This window comes from Manis javanica, chromosome 5 (assembly GCF_040802235.1).
Source record: "Manis javanica isolate MJ-LG chromosome 5, MJ_LKY, whole genome shotgun sequence".
NCBI classification, from domain to species: domain Eukaryota; kingdom Metazoa; phylum Chordata; class Mammalia; order Pholidota; family Manidae; genus Manis; species Manis javanica.
Window position 1 is genome coordinate 85669671 of NC_133160.1, and position 27773 is coordinate 85697443.

A 27773-nucleotide genomic window follows, 5' to 3' on the forward strand; every position below is an offset into this window, starting at 1 on the left:
TCTGTGATGGGCTTATTTCACTGGAAGTCCTCCAGGTTTATGTATGTTGTTGCAAATGGCAGAATTTTCTTTCCTTTTTAAGTCTGAATAAAATTCTCTTGTGTGTATATGTATATATGTACATATGTGTGTGCATGTATGTATATGTATCACATTTTCTTTTATCCATCTATGGATAGACATTTGGGTTACAAAAGAGCATCTTTATGGTCTGTTTTAAATCTTACAAAATTAGTGCTCCTCATTGATTTTTCTAATGTTCTTTTATATATTTTTGTATATTTATTATTTTTATCACACTCTAGAAAAGGGACAAGGAAATTTTTGAAGGTGATGGTTGTATCTATTATCTTGATTGTGATGATAGTGTCATGAGAGTATGTTTAGGTCCAAACTCATCAAATTATATATATTAAATATATGCATTTCTTGGTAAGTCTATTATACCTCAATAAAGTTGCTTCAAAAATAATAAAAACTCCTTAAAGACACTAAAGTAGACTTGAAGAAATAGAACTACATCCCTTTTACTTGGCTAGAATAACTCAACTTCATAAAGATATTAAACCTCCCTAGATAATAATTTTGCAGATTTAATATGACCCCAATTAAAATACTGATACTAAAGTATGTATTGATATTTCTGAGCTAGAAAAAGTTGATCATAGGAATATGACTTAACAACTTAGTCTAATTAGTCCTAGTCTAAAATTAACAATTTTAGCCAGACATTAATGAGATTATCTTATTACCCACTGTACCATGGCTCATTCTTCTTTCATGAAGTAAAACACTAGGAGAGAGATACTTTCAGCAAATCAGTACTTCTTTTTGGATAGCATTGTGATGAGCAATTTATGTTTTCTTGACTTGCTGAAGGATTGCACACACTCTTATAAATGAAGTTAATGCTTTTGATCCATTGCAAGAATAATATATATTTTTGAGCTGTTATTTCATTAATGGTGAAGAATTTAGTCTTATCTGCTCCTCTTGCATGATCTTGTGATGTCATCACATGTAGTTATTGAACACTATTATTTGATACATATTTATTGAACACCTACCTTATAGGCATTGTGATAGGCATAGGGATTCCAAATTGAATAAGGTAGTACCTGCCACAGGTACTGTGTGATAAACAAACCTATACAGAAATTATTACTATAGAATTAGTAAGTCCTGCAACTACATACTATCAGAATACAAAGTGTAATTCTACAAGGGAAAGGGCTATTGGATGAGAAGCCATTAAGGATCCTGACCAAAAAAATTACTGAAATGACAGACTTCATCTATAGTAAAGAAGAACATTAAAAGGGGCTGGTTGAAAAAACAAAGGAGTCTTACAGAATAGGGGGTCTCAAGGCCTTGATGAGGTTAAAGAGCAGCTAGGTCCTCAGGAATGAAGAGCAGAGAGGTGCAGGAGACTGTAGTTGAAAATTGGGATATTTTAAGTAAACGGGTTTAGCAATGTCTCATTGTGACAGGTTACCTGCATTTTGGGGTATTGGCTGGAGACAGAAGAAAATATGTGGGTATGAGCATATGAAGCCAGCCAACCCTCATAGGTATCAAATTCATGATCTTGTCCTCAATATATTTTAACCAACTAAACTAAACAGCTATAGATAATTTAGGGATGATCAAATCAGAAACATAGTATAAATTTCCTTTGAAATACATCTGGAAAGGGATAAACAAAATATATTTGGTATTATACTAGCTTAATATATTTGAAATTAATTTAGCCATGTCCAAAATCCAAATACAACCAAGTTGACTAGAAATTGTCAACATTTGTTCTTGCTGGTGGTGGTGGTGGATATTTTCTTTTCCTCTTAAGACAGAGGAAAAATTTGATTAATTCTCATCTAACTTAATTATTGAGTTATAACTATATTAGAATTCTATTGAATTCAACTGCAGTAAAATTATCAGTTTATAAATCTGTCTTTCTAACTATACTGTAGGTTTCTTGATTGTGTAGATTACAAGTTGAATCTAAGGATTCCAAAATGAATAAGGTAGTACCTGCCTCTTGGTATCCATGGAGTTTAAAGACACAGAGCCTGAACATGTAGAAGCAGCTAATAGCCACTTAACTAATGTGTTTGGAGTATCTCAAAATGTCATCTTAATGTATTAGAAATTATTAATCATATTATTTTGAAAGTTACCTTTTGGTCATATTTGTGTATTTATAACACTAAGAATTCTTATGCTTGTTAAACTTTTTAGATTGCCAGGGACAATGATAATAAGTTAATTCTGGTCTCTAGGAATAACAGTAGTAACTAAAAATTTCAAAAGGAAGAGAACATTTTTTGACTTCAAGTTTACATTTTGTAGGTTACTGATAAGATTTCTTTTCTATTAACAAGATTCTGACTTGGGAATTATATAGGATAAATTCCTGTTGTTCTTCCCAACATCTTTTTTTTTTATAACTGTGTGATTCCCATTCTATTAATCCTAACTCTCCTTTTAGAATCTGTTTTCATAAACAAGAGCATACTACTACTACTGGACTTTTTTTTTTACCTTGCTGTTATACTATAATTGCATTGCTTCAAAATAATTTTTAAAAAGATCTCCTGATCTAAATTCTTGGCAGTATTAAAGAATATAGCATTAAAAAAAATAGGTGTAGGAAAGCCCACAAATATTGATTCCTTCATCTTACTTTAGAAAATAACAGAATCTTTTCCTTTATACCTAAATTTAAAATTAAATCCTCAAAGGATTAAGGACAAAAAGCAAATCTGATTTACTATCTTGATTTAAACTGACAGTAGAGAACCCACTCATATGTAGCTCAAATGATTGCTAAGAAAGGTATCTCATGAGATTCTGCTTTATTTGCTTGAAATGAATTTTAAAAACTTATTTTAGTGTATATGCTTAGCTCAATAATAGCATGAATTTGCTTTTTGACATACAAGTATTTTCCAATTCTATCTTATAATCAATTAGCAAAAACAAGTAGAGAAGTAGACGTTCAGTCTTCTGTGGTCATCTGTGTGTGAACTGGTTTAATAGAAAAATCACTGGAAAGCTTGGTTTTAATTTCATGAAAGATGTTTGTGTGAAAGTAATGTGCAGCTGAGGTCCTCTAGTGTCACAGCCGAATATGGCAACAGCTTTTAAGATTTTGTGAACAGTGTGTATGTGTGTCAGAGAAAGAGAGAGAGGGACAAGAGAGATTATTGCTTTAAGGTTGACTATTGCAGTCAAATAAGCTCAGAAAGCCAGGTCCTTAGTATGTTATATGTTAATCTCAAGGAAAAAAAATTTTTTAAGAGGAGAGAGGTTTATATTCTTTTATATATACATATTTATCAATGTAATTATAGTAGTTTTAAAGTTTGGAATATTTCCCTTTTGATAATTGGTTTATTTTTTGAGAATGTTTATGAAAACTCTGTTAATTCTAAATTGCTCTTGTTTCATATATTCCCTGTTTGTTTAAGACTGGTTATTGTGGCAGTTTAAAATGAGAGAAACTACTTGATAAAGAAGTCAGTGTAAATAAGCATTCCTTATAAATAGTAATTTTTATTCTTTTTTACAGGCTCATAGAGAATATCAACTTATTGCTATATTTTAAGATATGGCTGACAATTGGTAAATACCAATTGTTGATTACATTTGAGGAAAAATATAATTTGAGAGAGAGTCAAGGGAGAATTAAAAAAAAAAACCCTAAAGGAAATGAAAATAGCATACTTTTTTATTTTCTGAGTTGAACTCTAAAAACTATCCTAATAGATACTCTCAAGAATAACATACTCATAACTAAAGAACAGAATCTATTGAAGAAGAGCAACTAAAGAACAGAATTGAGATCCTGGCAATTAAATAATAGAAAAGATAGGGCTGAAGGAATTACAAGGAATACTTATTTCCATTCTCATTGGAAATAAAACGGTAAGTTGTTATAGAGAATATATTCAATTTTATTCAGCCTGCTAAAAGTTCCAACTAAAAGATAACAGCAGAGGAAGAATATCAGCACATTAACATAACTGATCAACTTCTCTTGTTAAGTTCCTGTGTTAATGAAACATGTGAGTCTTCAGATTAAAAGGGCACATCTAATGCTTACTAGCACAAATGTGCAAATGTCCACACTCTAGACATATTGGGCTAAATTTTAAGAGTCTAAAAATAAAGTAAAAAAGAATCCTGCAAGCTACCAGAGAGAAATAACAGGCTGTCTACAACAAAGTTAGAATCAGACTGTTAGACTTCTTGCCTTTAAAAAAGAACACTCAGTAGCAATGTAGAAATTCTTTCCAAGTTTAAGGGCAAGGATAAGACATTTTCAAACACACAGTGCTTTAAAATGTACTACTGTTGCCCTTATGAAAAATTTTCTCATGAATGTATTCTAGCTAAATGTAAAATAATACAAAAATAATAATATAAGATATAAAAAAATAATGGTAGCTGATGATAACCTTCATAAATAGAGTTATACTTATGTAATTATAGTATCTAATAAATCCCGATGACTTAGACATTTTCTCTTGTGTGCTAGTGGTTGAATGGCTTAAGTTTATATTTGCTTTTCTGCTTAGTTTTACAGCAAATATTTACTAATCATAGTAAAGCAGTGTGCTAATATTTCCCATCTGTCACAGAGAGGAAGCCAAAGGCTTTGCAGTGGCCTATGGCCTTATGGGATCTGACTCCCAGCTACCTCTCTGACCTCATCTTCTACCGCATTATCCTTTTTCTCTGCGTGCATTGTGGTTTCATTGCACTTTTTGAACTGTTACAAATTTTCTCAGTTCAGGACTTTCCTACAATGCCCTTTGTCTGAACCACACATTTCCCAGAGGGCTGCATGGCTTTTTCACTTCCTTTAGATAATAGCAACCTGCTACCTGGCATTCTCTCATCTCTTCCCTACTACTTCTCCTTAGCATTTAAACACAGTATGTCATATCACGTATTTACTTCTGTATTTGTCTAGCCTTCAAGAAAGGTTTCTTTTATCTCACAGAATTTGATAATGTAAAAATAATATAACTGATACAGGAGTTGGGGAAAGGAAATAGGAAAGTTATTAAACTACATTAATTATATCATTTTGCATAGTGAAGAGGTAATTATATTAAGTAAAGATCCAGTCACCAATACCAGGGGGCAGGGATTGGAGTGGTGGGTGGAGTGGGTGAGGGGGAAAAAGAGGCACAAAAATCTCAAATCATAATAATGTAAGTTGGTTACTGGGATGGAAGTGCAGCATAGAGAATATAGTCAGTGACTCTATAACATCCTTTTATGTTGACAGGTACAAACTGCACTAGATGAAGTGAGGATTTATTTTATTTTTATTTTTATTTTTATTTTATTTTATTTTTTGGTATCATTAATATACACTTACATGAATAACATTGTGGTTACTAGATTCCCCCCCATTATCAAGGGTCCACCACATACCCCATTACAGTCACTGTCCATCAGCGTAGTAAGATGCTATAGAATCACTACTTGTCTTCTGGGGTGAGGATTTAATAATGTTTGTAACTGTTGAATCCCTGTGTTGTGTATTTGAAACCAATATAATATTGTATATCAACTATATGTTAATAAAAAAAATACACTTAAAAAAAAAGAACCAACCACCAGAAAAACTGAAAACAGGAAGTGCTAGGGGTGGTTACCTCTGGAAAGACAAAATTAGGCTGAGAGGAGAACGTGTTTCTAGCTTTTTATCTCAGGCTCTTTTTTATGGTTTTAATTTAAAGAGGGTGTCATATTGTAACCACTTTTTTTAATTCAGCCTATTTTTTAAATGTCAAGTTCATTGAAGTGTAATTTATATGCCTTAAGTATTACCCTTTTTAGTGTACAGTTCAATCATCTTTCTTGACAGTCACAGTAGTATAATCATCAGAATCGAGTAGAATAGTTGCATCATGAAGAATTTCCTCATACTTGTAAACAACCTATTCCCTCACACAATCCCATGACAATCAGTGATCTATTACTCCATCCTTTTATCTTTCATGTTTTATTTAATGTAGATTTCTTGTAGCCTGGCTATAATTATTTACCCTTTTCCAATCTGATAATTGGTGATTAATTATATTTTAATTGGTCAGTTTAGACCATTTACATTTAATATAATGGTTGATACATCTGAATTAAAATCTGTTAGTTTTCTAATTGTTTCATTTGTTTTTCTTTTCTTTTGTACTGCCTGCTTTAGACAGACTATTTTTATAATTCCATATTATTCCATTTTAGCTTGTTATACCTCTTTTAAAAATTACTTCTAGTAATTTGCAGATACTAATTTAATTTTTTAAGTCTAATTTAAAATGTCAAAAAATGGGTGGAAATCTATACTAAAATGTTAATATTAATGGTTTGGGTTTTTGGGGTTGAATTTGTCTCCCCTATTTTCTATATATTATTCCTAACTTCCTGCATGAAGGACTTTTGACTTTTAAAAAATGGAGAAAGTAAGAGAAAGAAGAGAGAGAAATAACTGGGCATCTCTGTGGAAGATGTCTTAGAAGGAATAGGATAAGAATTAAAGAGAAATGTTTGATAGATCATATATTGTTGGAGGTTACTTTGTGGGTTGAAATGGAAATTAAGTTCATGTCTGTCTGCTATAAAATAGAGCTATTTTTAGGGACTTAGTTATTTTGTTTTGAGCAGGATAGGTGGTTTTCATTAACTTAGTTCTGCCTTATATCTGAAACTTTCCTAATAATTTGACAAATTCAAACCTGCAGAAGGTAATTTGCACATCACCAAAATTAAAGGTCTTTCCAGGGAGGACAAATACTGCTATTAGCCTTTAGGAAACTGTAGGGTCTTTGACATATCATTTCTATTGTAATCCGAAAATCCACAGTATGTACAAGTGGATATTTTAGAAAATGTGTAGACTCTATTTTCTCTGAATAGAAGACGAAAGATAAAAATACCATTCTTTGAATTTTCTCACTAAATCTCATTTCATTCCTTAAAAGGTTCTATATCTACTTTGTAATTGATCTATTGATCTGTGGCTTTTTGTTTTCTTTGTAGCTGTTCAAAGGTTTTATGCATAGCATTTGAGGTACTTCAGGGCTTGCAGTATATGAATAAACATGGTATTGTACACCGGGCACTGTCTCCTCGTAATATCCTTTTGGACCAAAAGGTAATAATCAAATAATACATTAAATATTTGTTATTTGAGGTTGGAAGCTATGGAAATCAGGTCCACTCAATTAATTAGAGGGACTGTAGAATATGTTTTAAGAATTTTGTAATGAAAAGACTCTATGAAAGTGATATACTTATTGTTAGAAAAAAAATTTTTAATTATATAAATCTGTGTGTGTCTTTCACACGCATTATTCTTTTTCCCCAAGCCTTATTTTCTAACTTGATGTCTTGTTTTTCCTTTCACTCATGTTCTAAAAGACATGCATTATAGCTTCCAAATCCACCCTGATTATTTGCACCCCTTAGCTTTCACCTTAAGAAAGCTTCTCTACTTAGAGTATTTTTCTCATAGCACAACTGTGTTGTATTTTCTCCTCTTTAGTCTTCTTCTTCCCTAGTATTTCTTACTTATTTTATTTTCAATTCATCTTCTTATTTATCAGCTGTTCAAATCCAGCTTTTTTTTATTAGAGTGCTTGGAAATCTCATGGGGGTTAGTAAGATGCTCCTCAACCCTTCTAAGAGAATTATGAGAAGCAAGGTGGTGTCTTTTTAGGAATAATTATAATTTCATTTTTTTCATAAGTATATAAGATACTATTGAGGGAAAGTTTTTAGGGGAATTATTTTCTGTATTATTAGGATTTTTTTTTTCCCTGATTCTCTTCCAGACTCTCAGTATAGTTACCCTATGGTATGAAAATCACAAAAGATAAAATGATACTCATTAATTTTATATTCATGACAGTAGAATATCTAACAATATGAATTGTTTTAAAATATAAATGTTTTATAATACTGGAAAATAAAGTTCTTGAGAAAAAGAAAACCAATTTAAAATTGACTTAACTTTTTTTAGTTTTGAACATCTAAAACGGGAAAAATTTAAGAGACTTAAGAAATTTGTATTTGCCTTTTATTATTTTGGTTATCCTCAAACAATTAAAAATTGTCAGAAATGTACCATATTCACTGATGTCTTAATGACTTATGAACTGATCTTTTCAAGTTAAAAACTCTCACGTGAGGGTTTAATTATAACATTATAAGTAGACTTACAACTACTTGAAAAAAACTTCTTTTGTGAAAACTATCACAAAATATACTAAGCTAGGGTTCAAGAGAAATGAGAATTTCTTGCTTTATTTGCTTTGTCAAAAAGCCTGGAAAACATAAACAGCAAAAATATTTTTATGTTGTCATTTATTTGTGTATATATATATATATATATAAAGTATATATATATATATACACATATACATATGTGTGTATATGCATACTTACATATATATACTTATAATGAGTATAAAGCAGAATTCAAACACTGGCAAATAGCTTTTAATAAAATTATGGTAAATATAATTTTTTACTTAATGTATCTGGCTATATGGTGGTTTCCTTACATGTGAAATGTATAATATTAATTTTCCCTGCCAGTAATACTTCATAGTATTTTTTTTCTGTTTATTATTATAGGGACATGTTAAATTGGCTAAATTTGGACTTTATCACATGACAGCTCATGGTGATGATGTTGATTTTCCAATTGGGTAAGAACATGTTTTCTTTCTTTAAACTTTGTAATGTTTGATTTTGTTAATCATTATGGTAGTACTTTGGATATAAAACTAGCTATTCTTTCTTAATATACCTTAATTTTTCATATACTTTTGAAAGAGTAGACAGTGAGTTTTTCCCAGTATCCAAAATTTCTCTGACGTTGATCTTTCATTAAACAGGCAGAAGCTAACAGATTATTGACTTTCTTCCCCTACAATGCTTACTAATTAATTTATTTCATTCAGAATTAGGTAAATTTAAGGCAAGAAGGCTGACCTGATTCTCACTTATGATACTGTGTGTTTCAAAAGACTGAGAAAAATCACTCTCAAATTATTTTCTGTTGTTTTTAAGTTAAATTCCCTGCTCTCCAAGGTAAAACTTATATTAAGACTCAAGTCCAATTGCTGTATATATATCAGGGTAATGCAGTAAATTCTATACTTGGAAGTCTCCATTTAACTTTGGCGATGTTTATTTGACCACTTTTGATATAGAATCCAGATTTATGTTGGCCTCCAAAGGCCTCATGCTGTACTCAGTTTGATGCTTTGGTGTTATATTTGTAGTGTGATTACTTTTCAAATATTTTAATAATATAATTATTTTTTGAGTGTCTAATTTTGACATTATAATACAGAGAAGTTACATAATAGTACAAAGAATTTCTGCATAGCCTTCACTCAAATTCCCCAAATGTTAACATTTCATTTCACTACATTTGCTCATTTTTCTTACACATATATGTATGTGTATGTGAGTGTGTGTGTAAATATAATTTTTTTTCTGAACCATTTAAGAACTAATAGTGCATATAGTGGTCTTTTATCCTTGAACTCTTCAGTTTTTATTTCCTAAAGTAAGGAATTTTCTTAATATAACCACAAAACAGTTATCAAAAACAGAAAATTAAAATTGGTCTTAACACTATTATCTAATCTAGAAGCCTTAATCATATTGTTCAGTTGCTGTGTGATTGTTCTTAGTAATATCCACTTGTGTTTTGCTCTTTGGGCCCTCTAAAATCGGTTCTCTCACTCCATCATGGAGAATTGTTTGGAGTCAGGGAGTGTGTTTCTACAGCAGAACATTTCTTAAAAACTCAATTTGATGTTTAAAAAAAAAAGTCTCATTTATAAATTACTTTTATCTTTATAAGATAGATTGTATGTCTCTTAACTAAAATTTTTGTTAGTAGCTAATAATCTTAAAATAATTTGCTTAGTCATTCTTCCTTTATTTATTAAGAAAATACTTAATGAGCCCCTTCTCATCTGATGGCTGGATACACAGAAATGGGTAAGATAGATTCCTGTCCTCAAAAAGCTTACTGTTTAATGGGAAAATTTTCTGTCTTGATAATGTACTTATTAAGGTACATAAATTCATAGGTCATAGTTTTGAGTATCAAAACTTGAAACAGTTGTTTTCCTAAGCACAAAAACAGTATTTGTTAAAATGGCTTATGCTTTTCATTTTAAGAAACCCTTTGAATATAGTAAAAATAAGTTCACATTAAAGCTCTAGTATCCTCATCATATGTGATAATTGCCTTTTGAAGTAGCTCTTGAGGAACTGAAGTAAATGTAAACGTTACTGCTTCTTTATTTTCTCCAAATCAGTTTATGTGAGAGAACTCCAAAAATATAATACAAATAAAAATTAATTTTTTACCTTTTACTTTAAAGGTGCTTTAGGTTTTAGTGATGACTAGAAGGATGGAAGTGTTTTTTCTTAAAGCACATCAAGCATTTTGAAGAACTTAATTTGTATTTGAAATGCTTGGGTAGAATTGGTCTTATGAGCCATTTGGTCTGACTTCCTTTGAAGTCTTAGACCCAAAGGGTCTGACCATAAAGTACCAAAGAGCAAAATGTGAAACATTAGCCAGGAAAAATAAAGTGATCGAACAGCTAAGGCATGAAAGAAAATATTTACACCAGAAGAAGCTTGCAGTTGTTTCAAAAGACAAATATGAAAGAACAACAAAGTAAAATGTTAAAATCTGTTTCAAAATATAAAGAGTTAGAATTTGGGCATTCATTTCCGTTGGCCAGTAGCTTAATACCTTGTTAAAACATCAAATAGATGATGAAAGCCACTTACACTTACCTCACCGGTCATACACAGAGTTCTGGCAATTTTCTTTGTGTGTTCAAGTGCTATGCCAAAAGGGAGAAACCTGCTGAAAGGAGATAATTACATTAAAAACAATCTTAGGGTTTTATTGATTAATTTAATTGATCCTTGATTAGAAGGGAAATTACAACTTTTGGAGAAAAGATCATCTCTATTCTTCTACCCATCACCAGTCAGAAGTTTTTGAAATAACAATTACCTATAATGTTTCCTGACTTTTCACTACCTATATTATTATTTCTAGGTTAGATGGGCTAAAAATCAGGATTAAAATGAATAGTTTATTTTCTAGATGTATAATGGTGATGATAGTGATAAAAATACAACATGTATTTGTGTCATATTTTCCACTTACAAATCATCTTTATGTGTTTGCAAATATTTATAGCAATTTTATGTGGTAGACATTGTTATTCCTATTTCAGAGGTTAAAAAATTCAAGTCATATATACAATGTGTGCTAGGACTGAAATTAGAATATGGGTATTATAATATCTAGTTCAAGGCATTTTCCCTTTAGACTTCAGTTGTCTCCAGAGGTTTCACACATTCATATAGAAGAGCATGATCACTTTAGGATAAAATGATGTAATACAGATTTGTATATGAGAGAAATACATGAGCAAATTTAAAGAAGAATTAATATCACCATCATCATTACATTAAAATGGAAAGGAATTAAAAAACCAAATTTACCAATTTAAATTTAAGTTATATTCCCTGACCTAATTGACTTGTATTTTAATTGTAAATAAGTACTGGCAATCAGTACACCAAGGTGGCTGTGGGATAACACAGGAGGAGAAATGGAGGTAACTTAATGCCTATATTATATATATATATATTTTACATATATATATATATATTTATTTATTTAATGTATTTAAGTATATGTAAGTACCTGAAAAATATAAAAATGTATTAAGTATATGTAAAATCTATGTAATATACATATATATATATATATGTAATATATATATATGTAATATATATATATATATATTACATAGATTTTACATATACTTAAATACATTTTGATTATAGTCATTGCAGGGTGGAATAATAATCAAATGTCAATTGACTTGAAAACTCCAGATAATTGTGTCTATGACTAAAGCTGACAATAAATGAAGAAAGATCATGCACATATGCAATAAGTAGGACAGAATTCCACTAATTTTTCAGTTTTCTTCTAAGGCTATTTTTGTTCCTTTCATTTCTAGGCAGTGCAGTCAAATTAGCAATTGTCAATATGTCTGATACTTATGTACTATCTGCTTTTTAAGTTGTTGTCTCTCAGGCAGTCCTGACTGGCATTTTTGATAGAAAATACTTTTTTTTCCTTTTTTTAAAAAAAAATATACTGAGCATATCTTACATTTAAGTTTCATTGGTAGTTGTTGAAGGTTTATAAAGATGGACAAGATACACCAGAATCCTCAAGGAGTTGTGTTTTTTTTTAGTTGACAGAAATATATAAATTTTTGAATATTAAATATTGTAAATAAAAATGAAACAAAAATATGTAGTATTACATACCATGTATGGTCTATTACATAACATATAGAACAGGTAATACAAATACCTTACAGTAATTAGAGAACCATTAGAAAGTTACAGATAAAATACCATGGGGGTTCACTAACAGGAAAAGTAATTTCTACCTCAGCAGATCCAACTTAGGTTTTCATGGAATTACTCATAAATGAATTTAGTAGAAAATTAACATTAGAACTTTGACACATCTTGTAGAATATACTCTTTTAACAGCTTTTTCTTATTTTATTGTTAAATAAAATGGTTTTCATTTATCAGATAATAAGACAGAATATTCTCAAAGATTTTAGTCTCACAGGAAGATTTTTTTTGTAATAGTATGAATATCTTACCAATTTTTTATATTTACCATTGCATTTCATACAAAGAATTTCCCTATGCTTGATAAACACAAGTATTTACCTTTAATGAAATACATTGAAATTAACCTATACCAAATTCCCATGAGGCTTATAACCAAAATATAATGAAGTCCTGAGAGGGAAAATAAAAAAAGATTTTATGATAAAAACAGTTATTAGCCTAATAAGGAAAAAGGCAGAGAACTCAAATACACAAAATAAGATGGTAATGGAAAAATAACTAAATCATTAAGAGAACATTAAAAGACTCAGTAGACTATTTTTGCTTAACTCTGTGTCAGTTTGAAAACTAGGATGAATGGTTGATTGGAGGGGAAATACAAATCACCAAAACTTACTGCCAAAGAGAATTTTAAATTTGAGAAAACACCAATTATAAAAATGTAGAAAAAGTTACTTCTCCTGAAAAGATACCTGAAGAAGACTCACAAATTCTACTGAACCTATAATGAATAATTAAATTTGTTCCTATTTAAATTGTAATGTTATATAAGATTTTTTAAAGGAAAAGCTTCTGATATCTTTTTTAATAAGTTTTAGTAGTATAAGATTGATCTTAAGACTCCTCAAAGATACCACATAAAATGTTTAAATACAAATCTTATTTTTTATTTCTGATTCTATGTAATATATAATAACAATACATAAAGTATGTTATAGTCATATAAAAAAATTCTAAAAAGAAAAATTAACAAAAATCAGAAGCATATTAGAAGATAGTATCAAATGTGGTTTATTCTAGCAATATGCAAGTGGTTTAGGAAATTTATAAATGCAATTTAACAGTGTAATTTATTAAAAGTAAAAAAATCAAGTATTTCTGTAGATGTTTAAAAATAATTTATAGATTCAACATCAGTAATATTCTTGATTTAAATTGTTAATAAAAAGGGACTACAGGAATATTTCCCTGACATAATGAAAGTTACCCACATTCTTATTATTTGTCATTAGAGAAGTTGATCTCAACCCAAAAGTTAACAAGACTTTGACAATATATTTCTGGTACTAATAAATGCAGTTGGACAAGGAAATCAGATATATATATATAATGCTAAGGACATAAATTATCATTTTTTTTCTGGAAGTTACTACAAAAAAAATCCCAGGAATGCAAGGAACATTTAAAAATTAATTAATATAATTAAACACATTAGCATGTAAAAGGAAAAGAATCACATGTTCTTTTTGTAATAGTTGAGAAGAGGTATTCAAAATTTTTCAGAATTTATTCATAATGAACACTGATAAAATATTTTTACAAGGAAACTATAGTGTTGAAAGGTTAATGGTATTTTTTTAAAGATTAGGATCAAGACAAAATGTCAGTTATTGCCACTTTTTAAAAATATTGGACCGATTTTTTAGTTAGCACATAAGGCAGCAAAAGAACTAAAAACTGTAATATTGGAAAGGAAAAAACAAAACTGTCATTATAAACAAATCAATTGATCTACCTAGTAAGAATCTGATCGGGTATAGTCGATACCTTTGTGAAAAAAATATAAATCTTTCTGAAGACATTATGGAAGACCTAAATAAATAAAGAGATATCATGTTCATAGATTGTTGGGGCCAGTATCAGAAAGATGCTAATTCTCCCCAACCCATTTCCCATTTCTACACTGATCTAATTTCATTAAAAATTCTGACTGTGTGTGTGTTGTGTGTGTGTGTGTGTATGTGACAGAGAGAGAGAACTTGAGAAGATACTTCTAAAATGTGTATATAGTAAAAATATCTGAAAAGTGCCTAGATACTCCTGAAAAGAAATTAAAAGGGATGTGTGTTTTGAGAGGGCTTGTCTTAGCAGTTATTAGCAAATATTTATATAATGTTATAGACTTAAAATAATATAATGGTACAGTTTTAGGCAAATTTACCCAACAAAATAGGGAGCTCAAATGCAAACTAAAATGTATGTAGAGATTTGATTTGTGGTAGAAGCTGGCATTATGAACTAGTTGGAGAAAAATAGACGTTTCAATAACTGGAACAGGGCTCATTTGATTATCCATGTAGAAATAAAGATGAAGTTGCACATTTTTCTTTCATAATATGTAAAATCAACTGTAGATAGATTAAGAAACAAAAATATAAAAGGTTAAACTATCAAACTTTTGGAAAATAACACGGTAGATTATTCTGCCCAGACACAGGATCACTAAGTATGAAAGAAAAGATTAATTAATTTGACTGAAAGACCTAAAGACTTCTCATTCATAAACAGATACCATAAAAAGAACAAAAAGACAAGACGTAAAGTCATAGGAAATATTTCAAATCATAATTGCAGAAAAAGGTATTAGTATCTACAATTACAAAGAACTCTTCCAAAGTAGTAATAAAAATATCAACAATGTGCAGAAAAGGGTTAACATAGCAGTCATGAAATATCATCCTTGTGGAGTAAGTCCTGCTTGCATAGTTGACCCTTAGCTAGCACCTAGGAACTTGGACCTTGATCTTATGGTACCCAAATTAATAAGGTGTACTAACTGTGCCTGTTTGTTCAAAGAATATGATTTGTGTTGAACATGGGCTTTCCTCCTAGGGGTCTTGAATTTCGGTATGTGCTAGATGTGCCTTATGTGATCAGTTCCCAGTAAAAACCTTGGACACTGAGTCTGCCTTTAATGAGCATTCTGTACCTGTTGCTACAGTCTTGTAGCTAGGAGAGGAGTTTGCTCTGTGTGACCCCTGATAGGAGAGAGAGACAGCATAATGAAGCCTACTTAATGGAGTCCTCCAGATTCCCTCTGTGTTGTTTTCCCCTGTGATCCAGCTATGTATCCTTATTCTGTCACTGTAGTAAATCTTGGTTGTCAGTACATCTATATGCTGAGTCCCTTGAAGCTTTTTAGTGAATCTCTAAATGTGGAGATAGTCTTAGAGACTTCAGCACAATAACCTACTAGGAAAATGAACAAGAGATTTAAACAAGCACTTCACACAATAGCCAACACAGATGGCTAATAAACATATGAAAATGTGCCTCCGTCATTTTAATTATTATGGAAATGCAAATTAAAACCACAATATAGAGGTTCTTACCCACCAAATTGTCATTAGAACATTAGAAAGTGTCACTGTTGTCCAACAAGTGTTGGAGAAGTAAGCAATAGGAACTGTCACATACTGTTGTTGGGAGTATAAAGTGGTAAAACCCCTTTCAAAACATTTGACATATATATATCTGAAAGTATGCAAGTCCTGTGGCCTAGAAATTCAACCCTAGATATACCCATAGGGAAACTTTTGCAGATGTGCACTGTACAGAGTATTCTGAGCAACATTGCTTATAGTATAAAAAAGAACAGGAAACAACTTAAATGCTTACTGACACTAGAATGGATAAATTATGATATATTCATAAAATAGAAGTAAAAATTAATGACTGATAGCTACATGCAACAATATACATCACTTTCAAGTAATATTGATTGAAAAAGCAAATCACAGAATACTGTCAGCATAATTCCAAAAATATAAAGTCTAGATACATGCTTGACTAAAAAATATGCTTTTTGAGGATACAAACATATGATAAAACTATAAAAAGTGGAAGGAAATTATAAACACAAAAATTCCAGTTGTCTGATCCTTTTGGGAGGTACAGGGAGACAGTACAGATTCAAGAGAAGCAGAGAAGGACCTTTAGTGATAATTTGATGTTATTTACTTAAACTACTTGGTAGGTACATGGTTGTCCATTGAAGCTTTAGTCTTTATATCTTATTCATATTTAATCTGCCTTTTGTATTTACTCAATATTCACTAAGGTAATTTTCAAAAAAATCTTGTTGGTGAAGGTAAGGGAAAGTAGGCACTCACAGATACTGCTTATGAGAATATAAATTGATACAACCTGAAAGAGCAAATTGGCAATACATATCAAAATTTAAAATGCATATACCTAATGACTTTGTACTGCCACATTTAGTAATTTGTCATCTATGCATACATTTGTGAGAAATGAAATATCTGTAATATTTTCATTTCAGCATTGTAATAACAAAAGAATTGGACTTCCAAAATGAGCTTCTTCAGAGTTGCCCAAATAAATTAAGTGCAACAATACAATGAAGTTATTGGCAGTTTTCAAAAAGAATGAAGCAAATCTTTACTTATTTTTATAGAATGATCTCTAAATATACTTTAAGTGAAAAAGAGTACAATGTAGTGTGTGTAGTGTGCTGCCCTGTGGGGCAGTTGGTAATAGTTGGTCGAATTTATCTATACATAAATACATATGGGTGACTGGTGTGCAGAGATGGGAGAGAGTCTTAGCGTATATATTTTTACACACTTTGACATTTCTACTACTCAAAAGAATAAATACTGCTTTTAAAGATAAAATATGCTTTAACTATTATTTAATAGTTAATTATAAAGAGAAGATAGGCAGTAAGAAGGAAAGAAAACCCCTGTAAAACTAGAAGGCTGAAAGAGGAAAATGTGTTAGCAACACAGAAGAAAGCAAAGGAAGGAATTAATGCTGCAGAGAGATGTGATAGTTTTGAGATATTTATATCTCAAATTATTCATATATATTTGCCCTTGATTCCTAGCTGTATTATGATGACTAGTTTAGAATTCTTCCTAGCAAGTTAATTTAGTCACACTAGACTTTTAAATAACTCTCACTATACTAATAGTAAAAATGTACTACCATTTCTTTCTCCCTTTGTAGTTCATAGTAATTATTCATTTTTTTAATATATCATTATAGGTATCCATCATATTTGGCACCTGAGGTAATTGCACAAGGAATTTTTAAAACCACTGATCATGTGCCAAATGAAAAACCATTGCCTTCTGGCCCTAAGTCAGATGTTTGGTCTCTTGGAATCATTTTATTTGAGCTTTGTGCGGTATGTATAAAGAAATATTAATAATAAAAAGAAATTGTGTATTAAAGTAATTTTTTTAGATAGGCAAGTTACTTAGTAATATATTTTTGCTTTGCATTTTGACTAGATACAAGGAGAAAGGCTGAAGCTTCTATTTGACTTTTTAAAAAATGCTGTTTGACAATTCCTTTGCATATTATCTTGATATCTCTAGAAATGTTTATACTTTTATTAAGTATAAAAACTTACATTGTACAAAATAGAAACTTAAACATTTTTAGAAATATTTACACTAAAGTAATCTGATGTGTTTCATGCCTAGACCTCCCTTCTGTACTATTCTTTCCTCCTTAAATACTTTCTCTCCTGTTCTCTTATTTTTCCTACAGAACTCACTTTGTAATTGAGTGGGCTTTTTATGAGGCCTTACCCGTGTATCCTTTATATACGAGCTGATTAAAAACAAGAATTAAAAACGCAGTAGCTTAAAGAAGTAAATGTTTTTCTTTAACAGTCCAGAGTAAGTGGGGTGGGCTCTGTTCCACAACATCTTGCATAAACCTAGGCTCTCAGGGATGCCACCATCATTCTCAACACCCAGTTTCCAAAGTTGCTATCTTTATCACCTTTTTCAACCATAAGGAAAGAAGAGAGATGACTTCAACTGTGTTTAAGAAGATAATCTAAAAGTTGCAAATATCAACTCTACTTTTCACCAGTGACAGTTTACTTATTTGGCCACATATAGGTACAAGAAAACTAAGAAATTTATTCTTTAGCTGGACACCTAAATTTTGAAAAAAGAAAATGAGGGTGAATTTGTAGGGACAGCTAGCAGTCTGTTATGTCCAAGAGGAGCATAATTTTGGAAGGACAGCTAACAATATGTTGCTCCTACCTCCAGGTATCTATCTGCTAGCGCTAGGTCACCATCTTCTTTGCTCTCCTCTTCTGTTATAGCATTTGCCACATTTCTCTACTTTGCTTAGACTATGCAGAAATTTTTATTATTCATTTATTGTTTCTGTCTTCCATATTCCAAAATATTTTCAAGATATTTTGAAAATAGTAACTCATCTTTACCATATCTAAGAATTAGGTTGATGTTATTTTCTTCATTTTGTGGATTTAAGAACTAATTCAACAGCAGAGGTATTAAAGTGTAATAGTTAAGACATAAGCTTATGTAATCCAAGAGAATTGGGTTTGAAGTCTAATGCTGCAAAGTATATCTGTGTGACTTAGCATAACTTCTCAAGGCTTTGATTCTACTTTTCTAAATAATCGTAGTATCTATATTGTAAAGTTGTTGGAAAAATTAAAAGTATTAGTATAGGGTGTTACATAGCAAACAGTCTGTAAATGTTAGCTTTTATTATTAATATTAAATATTCATAATAATATAGTAGCTTACATAATAACATTGCTTTATCTAAGGGAAATTGCCAGATATTCTGATTCATTGCTATCTTTTTTCTAGACTATCTTATTTTTAATTGGTATGAAGTGATAGTAAATATTATTTTTGTTTAAAATTATAGCCTGAATGACAAATTTTATTTGAATGTGAGTGTGAAGTACATTACATAAATGTAAATGTGAAACATTCAGCTTTTTATTATTACCATCACCTTTATTAGACTCTTCAGTAATGATCTGAGTATGTCTTATGTGAGTAATTCAGTTAAAAATTATTGACGAGTATTTTCTGTGTGTATATGCAGCAGGACAAATGCAGCAGGGGATAAACTGTGACTAAGATACATTGTCAAAGAGCTTATAATTTCATTCAAATCCATAAACTTTGAAGGTAAACACAGAGAGCTGTATGGATTCCAAGGAAGAAAATACCAATTCCATTCCAGGGGCCTTCTTACATTTTAAGTGGTACGCAGAAGTTTAGGCAGTCTAGGTTTAGAATGGCAGATTGAACATAAGCTTAAATCTTTCTCTACCTCATCAAAACCTTAGATTTGATATAAAATATTAAGATATAAATCAATAACACACCAACAACTGAAAAAGGGAACTTATGGTACACTAGAAATATTAAGGAACTATGTAAGCTATATCAAAACCATTTTTCTGGAAGCTCTTGCCATAGTACCAGAAATTCAGTATAGCCACAGTACCACCTAGAAGTTTCCATAGTCCAAAAGATGTATAGAGGAATTCAATGTCGAAAGATGAGTATGTATCTAAGAAACACCAAACATCTAAAGATGACCTCTACACTGCTGCAATAAAAAAGAAACAAATAGAAGAATTTTACACTATTGAAAAGACTTTAAAATAAATGTACATATTCTTTAAGAGATAAAGGAAACCATTCAAGACAATTGTAGAAACTATAAATCAAGAACATTTACTGAAAAGAACAAGAATTTTAGAGTTTTAAGAAAAAAATATGTAATTATTGAAATAAGGAATCAAGTAGATAGATCATAGGAACCTGGACACACCAAACATAGGGATGAAGCTGAGTAATTCTCCCAAAACATGACACAAAGAGATAAGAGATTGAAAATGTAAAAGAAATTTTAAAAGACAGGGAAGATAGATTTAGACATTCTAATATGTCTTATAATAGTATCCGAAGCAGGGAGTATGACAGTACTAAGTTCATCTAAAGCAAATATAACATTGTATATAAAATATATTTTAATAAAAATAAACAATTTTTAATTTTAAAAAATGGATTTCATTTGGTTAATGGATAAAAAAACATTAATGAAATGGTTGAGCACTTCTCAAGAAGAGCAAGGTACTTTTCTAATTTCTTTATATTTATCATTGTGATCAGCACTCACACCAGTCTTACAATGTTTATATAATTATTATCTTTACAGATTAGGAAATTGAGGTAGGTGTGGTTAAGTAACCTGTCCTAGTTACATAACAGTAAGTAGTTGAGCAGATTAGTACCCATCAGTCTGGGTTCAGAGCTCTAGTCTTAACATACACTAAACTGCATTTGCTAAACTCTGGTATCTTCATTGGTGTTAATGAGAAAATCTCAAAGCTTGTCATAGAGAAAAGATATATTACCTACAAAGAATGAAAACCAGATTTGCATGAAAATTCTTAGCAGTGTGGATGGATGCAAGAAAACAGGACAATGCCACTGAAGTGCTGAAAAAGTAATTTTGAATCTTGAATTCTTTAACTAACAAAATTAACATTCAGGAGTGAGAATGAAATAAAGGATAGATAGAATTTTGATAGACATGAGGAAAAAATTATTGGTAGGAAAATAACATGAGTGAAAGTCTGTAAGCTTAAATAGGCAGTATGTTCACTGTATTTCAAGTGATCAGATTTAATTGCTTCATCTGTGTGTGTGTTCATCACAGGATGAATAAATAAAACATTTAGACTGAAAATATATATTGTAGCCACATCTTAGGAGACTTTGAATGTTAAGTTGAGAAGTTTACATTTAATTATATGGGACCCTTTAAAAATGCTTAACAAGATGTTGATGAACTCAAACCTGCATTTTTAGAAGTTAACTGTGATAGTACTGTACAAAATTGAGAAAAGAAAGAAATGGCAACCTTTTTCAATGATCTCTTCACTTGTAGTTCTGATTTCATAAATCTTTAAGAAAGTTTGCCTTTCTCTTTATTAAAAAAAAATTGAAGAGACTTTTTCATTATATAAAGACCAAGCAAACTATCTTCTTAAGCCTTCTCCTTCTATGTCTATTTAAAGGTTCAGTTTGTTTATAATAAGAGAAACATAATAATAACCAACATTTATGAAGCATTCTTTATGTGAACAAAATGTTAAGTATTTTCTTATATATTATATAACCTCACTTCATCTGGCAGTTGTGTGGCATGTACATGTACATGTTAACTGTACATGTGGCATGTACAGTTAATATTCTAGTTGTATAAAGGAGAAAAATGAGGCTTAAGATGGTTAAGTAATTTGCCCAAGTTGCATAACTGGTGGTAGAAAGTCCAACTTGTACACAGTACTTGCTGAACATATAATCACTGAAGTTACAAATGTTTGATTTCAGACTCCATTCCAAGAGTCCCAGAAGCCAGCTAATAAGGAAACAAAATATAATGTGTCTTAAAATAAAAAATATATATACCAGGTGCTATAGGATCACAAAGGATAGTTGTCATTAGAAGAGGAAGGAGTGTCATAAAATGTTTTTTAATGGAGACAGCAGACCACCTGTATCATGATATTTAAATAACAATTAGTTGGGTAGATGAAAGGATAATATAAATTTTCCCAGGAGCTATCTTGATCTCTCAATCAAATAAGACGCCTGGTGGACTGAAAATTCCTCTAGACAGCCAGGTATCTGTGGGTCTCAAAAGTTGAAAAATGCTTGAGCTCAAACTATAATGTAATGACCCTTAGATTTATGAAATGTTTAAATGTTAAATACTATGCAACATTTAAAAAATTTTGTCACCAATGATTTTTCTTTAGTGAAGCTGACTTTAAATATCTAATAAAATATCTGAAGAAAAGTAATAGAGGTGCCTGGTAAAATCATTTTTAGCTCTAAAAAAAAAAGACTTTCCTGGAAAAAAGATGTAAATGTTAATAAGAATTTCTTTTCCCACTTTATTAAGGGAAGAAAATTATTTCAGAGCTTGGATATTTCTGAAAGAGTAAAATTTTTGCTTACATTGGGTAAGTGTCTTGCTACCTCTGATTATCTTTCAACTATAAATAGTCTTTTGTGACTATTAGTGTTCATACAGTTCATACACATTGAGGATGGTCTTCTAAAATAGTGAATGCGCTGAAATATGCTCACTTTAATTTCATAATGATCATTGGTAAGCATTAACAGGGCAGCTTAAGAAGTGCCTTCTGTAATATTATCTAGAGCTTTCCTTATTCACTAAGGAATTATAACATGGATGGATATAATCTTAGCTTCACGATCTAGCCAAGTAAACTAACTTGTGAAATCAAAATATGAGAATATGAAATTGTACTTTTCTGTAACAGTTTACCTTCAGCAAATGTATCTTAACCTTTGAGCTTTCTATTTGATGAATCACATGTGAATAATGACTAAGGAAGAAAGTTAATTTTTCTTATAAAAAGCTCATATGTATATTAGAGCCAAATATTTATAATTCAAATTTATAAATATTTGTGTAATTTGCTCTTTAGTGGAATAACTTAAGCATATGTGGTAAAAAAAAAAAAAGAGAGAGAGAGAAACGGTGATAGAACTCTTTCTATAAAAGAGACAGACTGACTGGTGTCCAGGCTTTAGGGTTTACAAATAAGGCTCTGTACAGTGTTAATAAATACTGAATAATAATAAATTATAAATAAAATTGCATATATTTTTACCATATTTACCACATTTAATTTCAAAGACTGATAATATAGCTATTAAGAAGTATTAGAGATTTCCAAATGTGGTCTACCAGCTAAATTTATACTTTAAATGCCTAGAAAAATGTATATACATTCTCCAAATTATATATAATAAAAATAAGTTAGTCTTATAATCATGAAAAATTAATAAACTTTTAAAGCAAGTAATATGTGTACATACAGTACATATATAGAAAAAGAGGGAGCACGTAAGGGAGAAGAGAGAGAATTTTTACCTCCTTGAATTATGATTTATCTTACTATTTAAGCTGCTTTCAGTATCTGTGATTCAATTAATATTTAGTGTTTGAAGTCTTATTTTTATCAAAACAAATAGGGGAAATTAACAAAGTCAGGAGCTTTTTAATATTCTAAGTTCCAAAACTGCATTACACAATTTTTACAAAATTTTTCAGAGTTCAGTCCCCGCCTAGTCTGATAGATTAGAAAAGCAGTTAATTCATATAATTTTTCTGTTTTATAGGTTGTGTAGATGACACAATAATAGTTCTGGCCGAAGAGCATGGTTGTTTGGACATTATAAAGGTTTGTCATTAATCTGTTACTGAAAATTTGTTAATTTTGCATACTTGGGAAGCAGTAGCAAGCTGTTTTAAAGTTATGTTTATTTCTGTTTACGTATTTGCTTTTTCACAGAGTGTATAAAGAAAAAAAATTTGTAAAGTGTGTAAAAAAAAATTTGTATAAGGTCCAAAGACTCTAAAAAAGTCAAAATGTCCTAGAGTAGCAAGCATTTGAGTAAAATATACTATTAACATGGATTATTTCAAATAATTATTTTCTCTATTTACCAGGAGCTTCCTGAAAATGTGATAGATCTTTTGAAGAACTGCCTCACTTTCCACCCTTCCAAGAGGTTGGTATTTTTAAGAGTTTGGAATGACATGAAGATCTTTAACATATAAGTAGCTGAATTTTTTTTTATTATAGTACAAATGGATTAAATAATGTTTGTAGCTGTAGTAATACATGATTGACATCAGTATCATAACTGTTAGTTATGGCTTTAATATATGTTAATAAAAGAAGAAGAAAATAATCAATCCATGGTCAGAAAACTGGCATATTCCAAAAAAAGTTGCTAGTTCATTGCCTAGTCTCCAATTAGAAAATAAGCTAAATTGTGAAATATAGACATTCCTAGACGCAAATGATGTAGGAAAAATGAGAAGAAAAGTTTATTGGTAATATATATTATAGCAAAGAACTTGGATGAATGATGAGTTAAGCTAATAATTGTCGATAATGAAAAGGATTTCTTAGAGATCTTACTATTTATTTTCATTTGATGCTATCAACTGTTAGACATACACAGCTGTTCCTAAACTCCTTAAGTATATAATATTTTAAAATAATGTATTTAATTTTGTCTTTGGAAAACCTCTTTATCAAGATGTGTTTTGAAGAGTGGAATGGTATTAAAGCATAGTCTTGGGCAAATACACAACATTAAACTAAGAGTAGAGAGAAAACAAAGAAACATTATTAGGTTATAATTTAATTATTTAATTTAGATATTCAGTAAAGCAGGTACATAGTCAAGCTAAAAGTAAAAAATGGAGACACTCTTATGTAATAATCCTTGATAAATCATAAGATGCAAAAAGCACAGTAAAGGTAAAAAATTTAGCACTTACAGTCACTTGATTTTTTTGTCTTTTTTTTTTTTGGTATCATTAATATACAATTACATGAGCAACATTATGGTTACTAGACTCCCCCCATTATCAAGTCCCCACCACATACCCCATTACAGTCACTGTCCATCAGCGTAGTAAGATGCTACAGAGTCTCTACTTGTCTTCTCTGTGTTATACTGCGTTCCCTGTGCCCCCACACACACACTACATTAGGTGTGCTAATCCTAATGCCCCTCTTTTCCCTTATCACTTGATTTTTATATAAAGGTACACATCTGGACTCTGCTAATGAAAGCTTTATTATTTTTTGTGCTAATGAGATATTTAAGACTTGTAAGTATCCCCTTAATTCTGTTCCCTTATTCTAGGAAATTTTTTAATGACTTTAATTCACCCTCTATTTTAAATGTGTTTCTCAAGGCCAACCCCAGATGAATTAATTCAGGACAAGGTATTCAGTGAAGTGTCACCCTTATACACCCCCTTTACCAAGCCTGTCAGTCTGTTTTCATCTTCTCTGAGATGTGCTGATTTAACTCTGCCTGAGGATATCAGTCAGCTTTGTAAAGGTAATGATAAATAAGACATAAACAATAAGATAAGGGAATTACCCTATTCTAGTTTCAGCTTTGAATTTATCAACAATATATTCCTTAGTGAGACTTTATGGAGACTTACCTGAGAATTAAGAGATAATTCTGCATGCGCTTAAAATACAAGTAACATAGCATTTTAACCCTTTAAATTTGAATTACTTGGAGCAAGAACTTTAAGAATAAAGGAGAGGACATGGTACTAAAAAAAAAGGAGAAGATTATTTTACTATGAAAACCAGGATCCTATCTTCGTCTCAAATCTTAATGGTGAATCAGGTCTTCTATTTCCTAGTGGAATTTCGACAACATCAATTTTCTATGTAATATTCCATATAATTTATTATAAGTGATCTCTAAAAATTGTATTATTTGTAGGAAGTCAGTACCATGATATTCCATATTTGTAAGAGAATATCAACTTTCTTTTTTCATCTCTCTTTGAAGATTACAACTCTCAGAATATGTGTTTTAGTAACACCAGTAAGTTTCTTTGATACTGAAGAACTATGACATGTCATGGCAGGAAATATTTAATAAGCAGTCATTTTGTAGTATGAATATTCTAAAGGAAATATTTCTGTGTTTTTGATTTTAAGTTTTCAGTATGTTAGCTATTATTGCCTGTTGTCTTTTAATAAAAACAATATGTGATAGCTGTGATTCTTTTTAATTTGCCATTAATAGATATAAACAGTGATTACCTGGCAGAAAGATCTATTGAAGAAGTGTATTACCTTTGGTGTTTAGCTGGAGGTGACTTAGAGAAAGAGCTTGTCAACAAGGAAATCATTCGATCCAAACCACCTATCTGCACACTCCCCAAGTAAGGAAAGAAAGCCTCCCTTGGAAATAAAAATATCTAATAATAATATTTTTTAAATTTGGTCTTTTTGCAGGGTGGATATTCTGAGATTTATTAAAGCAATTGGAAGTCAATACTTTGATTTCTTGATTGCAGTTTCTAATTGTAGATTTCCCATTGATACTTCTATTATTTTTAATAAATATTTTAATAAATAATTTGCTTTATGATCTATTTAAGGAAGGTTATTATTATAGAACATCTTGCAATAATTGTTGTTCAGTAAGTGAAAAATGTAGAAGTGAGAAAGAACAGTAATATTCAAGAGAGTTAATAACCTAGGCTAGCGTGCCTATTAGGAGGAACTATTTTCTATTTCCAATTATTTTATAAATGTCTATGGCCTCATTGCTTGTCCCAGAGATCATCATACTGCTAAGTCACTGTTGAGAAAAATATACTCAACTGTACAAGATCTTGGATACCATCTTATAAATTAGACTGAAAGTTAAATAACAGCAATACAACCATAAGGGCCAAAGTTGTTACTGTTCCATGTATTCATAAATATATGAACCTCAATCTTTTGAGTTTCTACCAATGTTTTATAATTTTAATTGTAGATAGGAAAATCAGATTTGATCATTGAAAGTAACTGTAAAAATCATCTGGTAATTTTTTTCCTCACATGTTAAATTTTCAGGTTAATTATTTGAATTGACCATTGTTTCTCTCTCTACTCTTTTCCCCTCTTAAGCTGATTTTTAAATATTAATTTCACATATACTTCTCACACACTGAATTAAGTAGAAAATCAGAAAATAAGATGATGGAAATTCCAAATATAAATGGATTGAAAGATATATAAATTCTCAAAAGAAAGTTTCTTTTATAAACAAGTTTTATGCATTTAATATGCAATATTTCTCCTTAGAAGCTGCCATCATTAGGATTTTTCTTTCTTCTTCCCTTCATCATTTGTACTTATGTATGTCCTCAGGAGCACATATACATACATAGGGAAATAATTTTGGTACTGAACCTGCAAGAACAAAGAGTGTAAATCATACACTGTGTTCCTAAAATGCTTTACATTTATATACTGTATTAATACCAACTCAACATATGTTTAAAAATGAGAATTGTTTGGTGAAATTTCAGCCAGCAGTTATGTTTTCTTATTAATCCATTCAGCCTAAAATTTCTTTCTTTCTTTGATATTACTTAAATATTTAGAGTAAATTTTGTTTTCTAGAAGAAATGATAAGTTGGATTTCATGTGCTCATTAAAATAATTCTTTTTTTAAATATCTTCTCAGTTTTCTCTTTGAAGATGGTGAAAGTTTTGGACAAGGTCGTGATAGAAGCTCACTATTAGATGATACCACTGTGACATTGTCATTATGCCAGCTAAGAAATGTAAGAATGGTATTTTGGCACATTTGCTTCAGATTTTTTTCTTTTAATAAAACCTTATAGATATACATTAAGCCTTGAGTTTCACCCTGATCTCATATAATATGTGAGAGTTTCTTTAAGGTATGTGCCCAGGGTTGGCACTGTTAGAAAGCAGTATCTATACATCCCCAGCTTTAGTTGTATGATCATTCACAAAGGTAGTTTTATCCATTTACCTTTTTACCATCACTGGATAAGTTTTCTCATTTTTCCACATACTTAGTAATATATGATAT

The 27773-nt window shown here is 30.3% G+C and overlaps 1 protein-coding gene across 6 annotated transcripts in view; it reads left to right on the forward strand.

Annotated features, from left to right (window-relative positions):
• TBCK (TBC1 domain containing kinase) overlaps window positions 1-27773 on the forward strand; it is a 197001-nt gene that overhangs the window by 39402 nt on the left and 129826 nt on the right. For 3 of the 6 annotated variants that reach the window (XM_073237202.1, XM_073237204.1, XM_073237203.1), the window contains exons 4-13: window positions 7057-7171; window positions 8656-8729; window positions 9988-10038; window positions 17530-17671; window positions 22255-22315; window positions 23505-23566; window positions 23836-23897; window positions 25102-25250; window positions 25962-26100; window positions 27399-27498. In XM_073237202.1, the coding sequence (XP_073093303.1) occupies window positions 7057-7171; window positions 8656-8729; window positions 9988-10038; window positions 17530-17671; window positions 22255-22315; window positions 23505-23566; window positions 23836-23897; window positions 25102-25250; window positions 25962-26100; window positions 27399-27498 (955 nt within the window). The remainder of the gene's footprint in view (window positions 1-7056; window positions 7172-8655; window positions 8730-9987; window positions 10039-17529; window positions 17672-22254; window positions 22316-23504; window positions 23567-23835; window positions 23898-25101; window positions 25251-25961; window positions 26101-27398; window positions 27499-27773) is intronic. The other 3 variants (XM_073237205.1, XM_073237206.1, XM_073237207.1) reach the window with 3 other exon arrangements.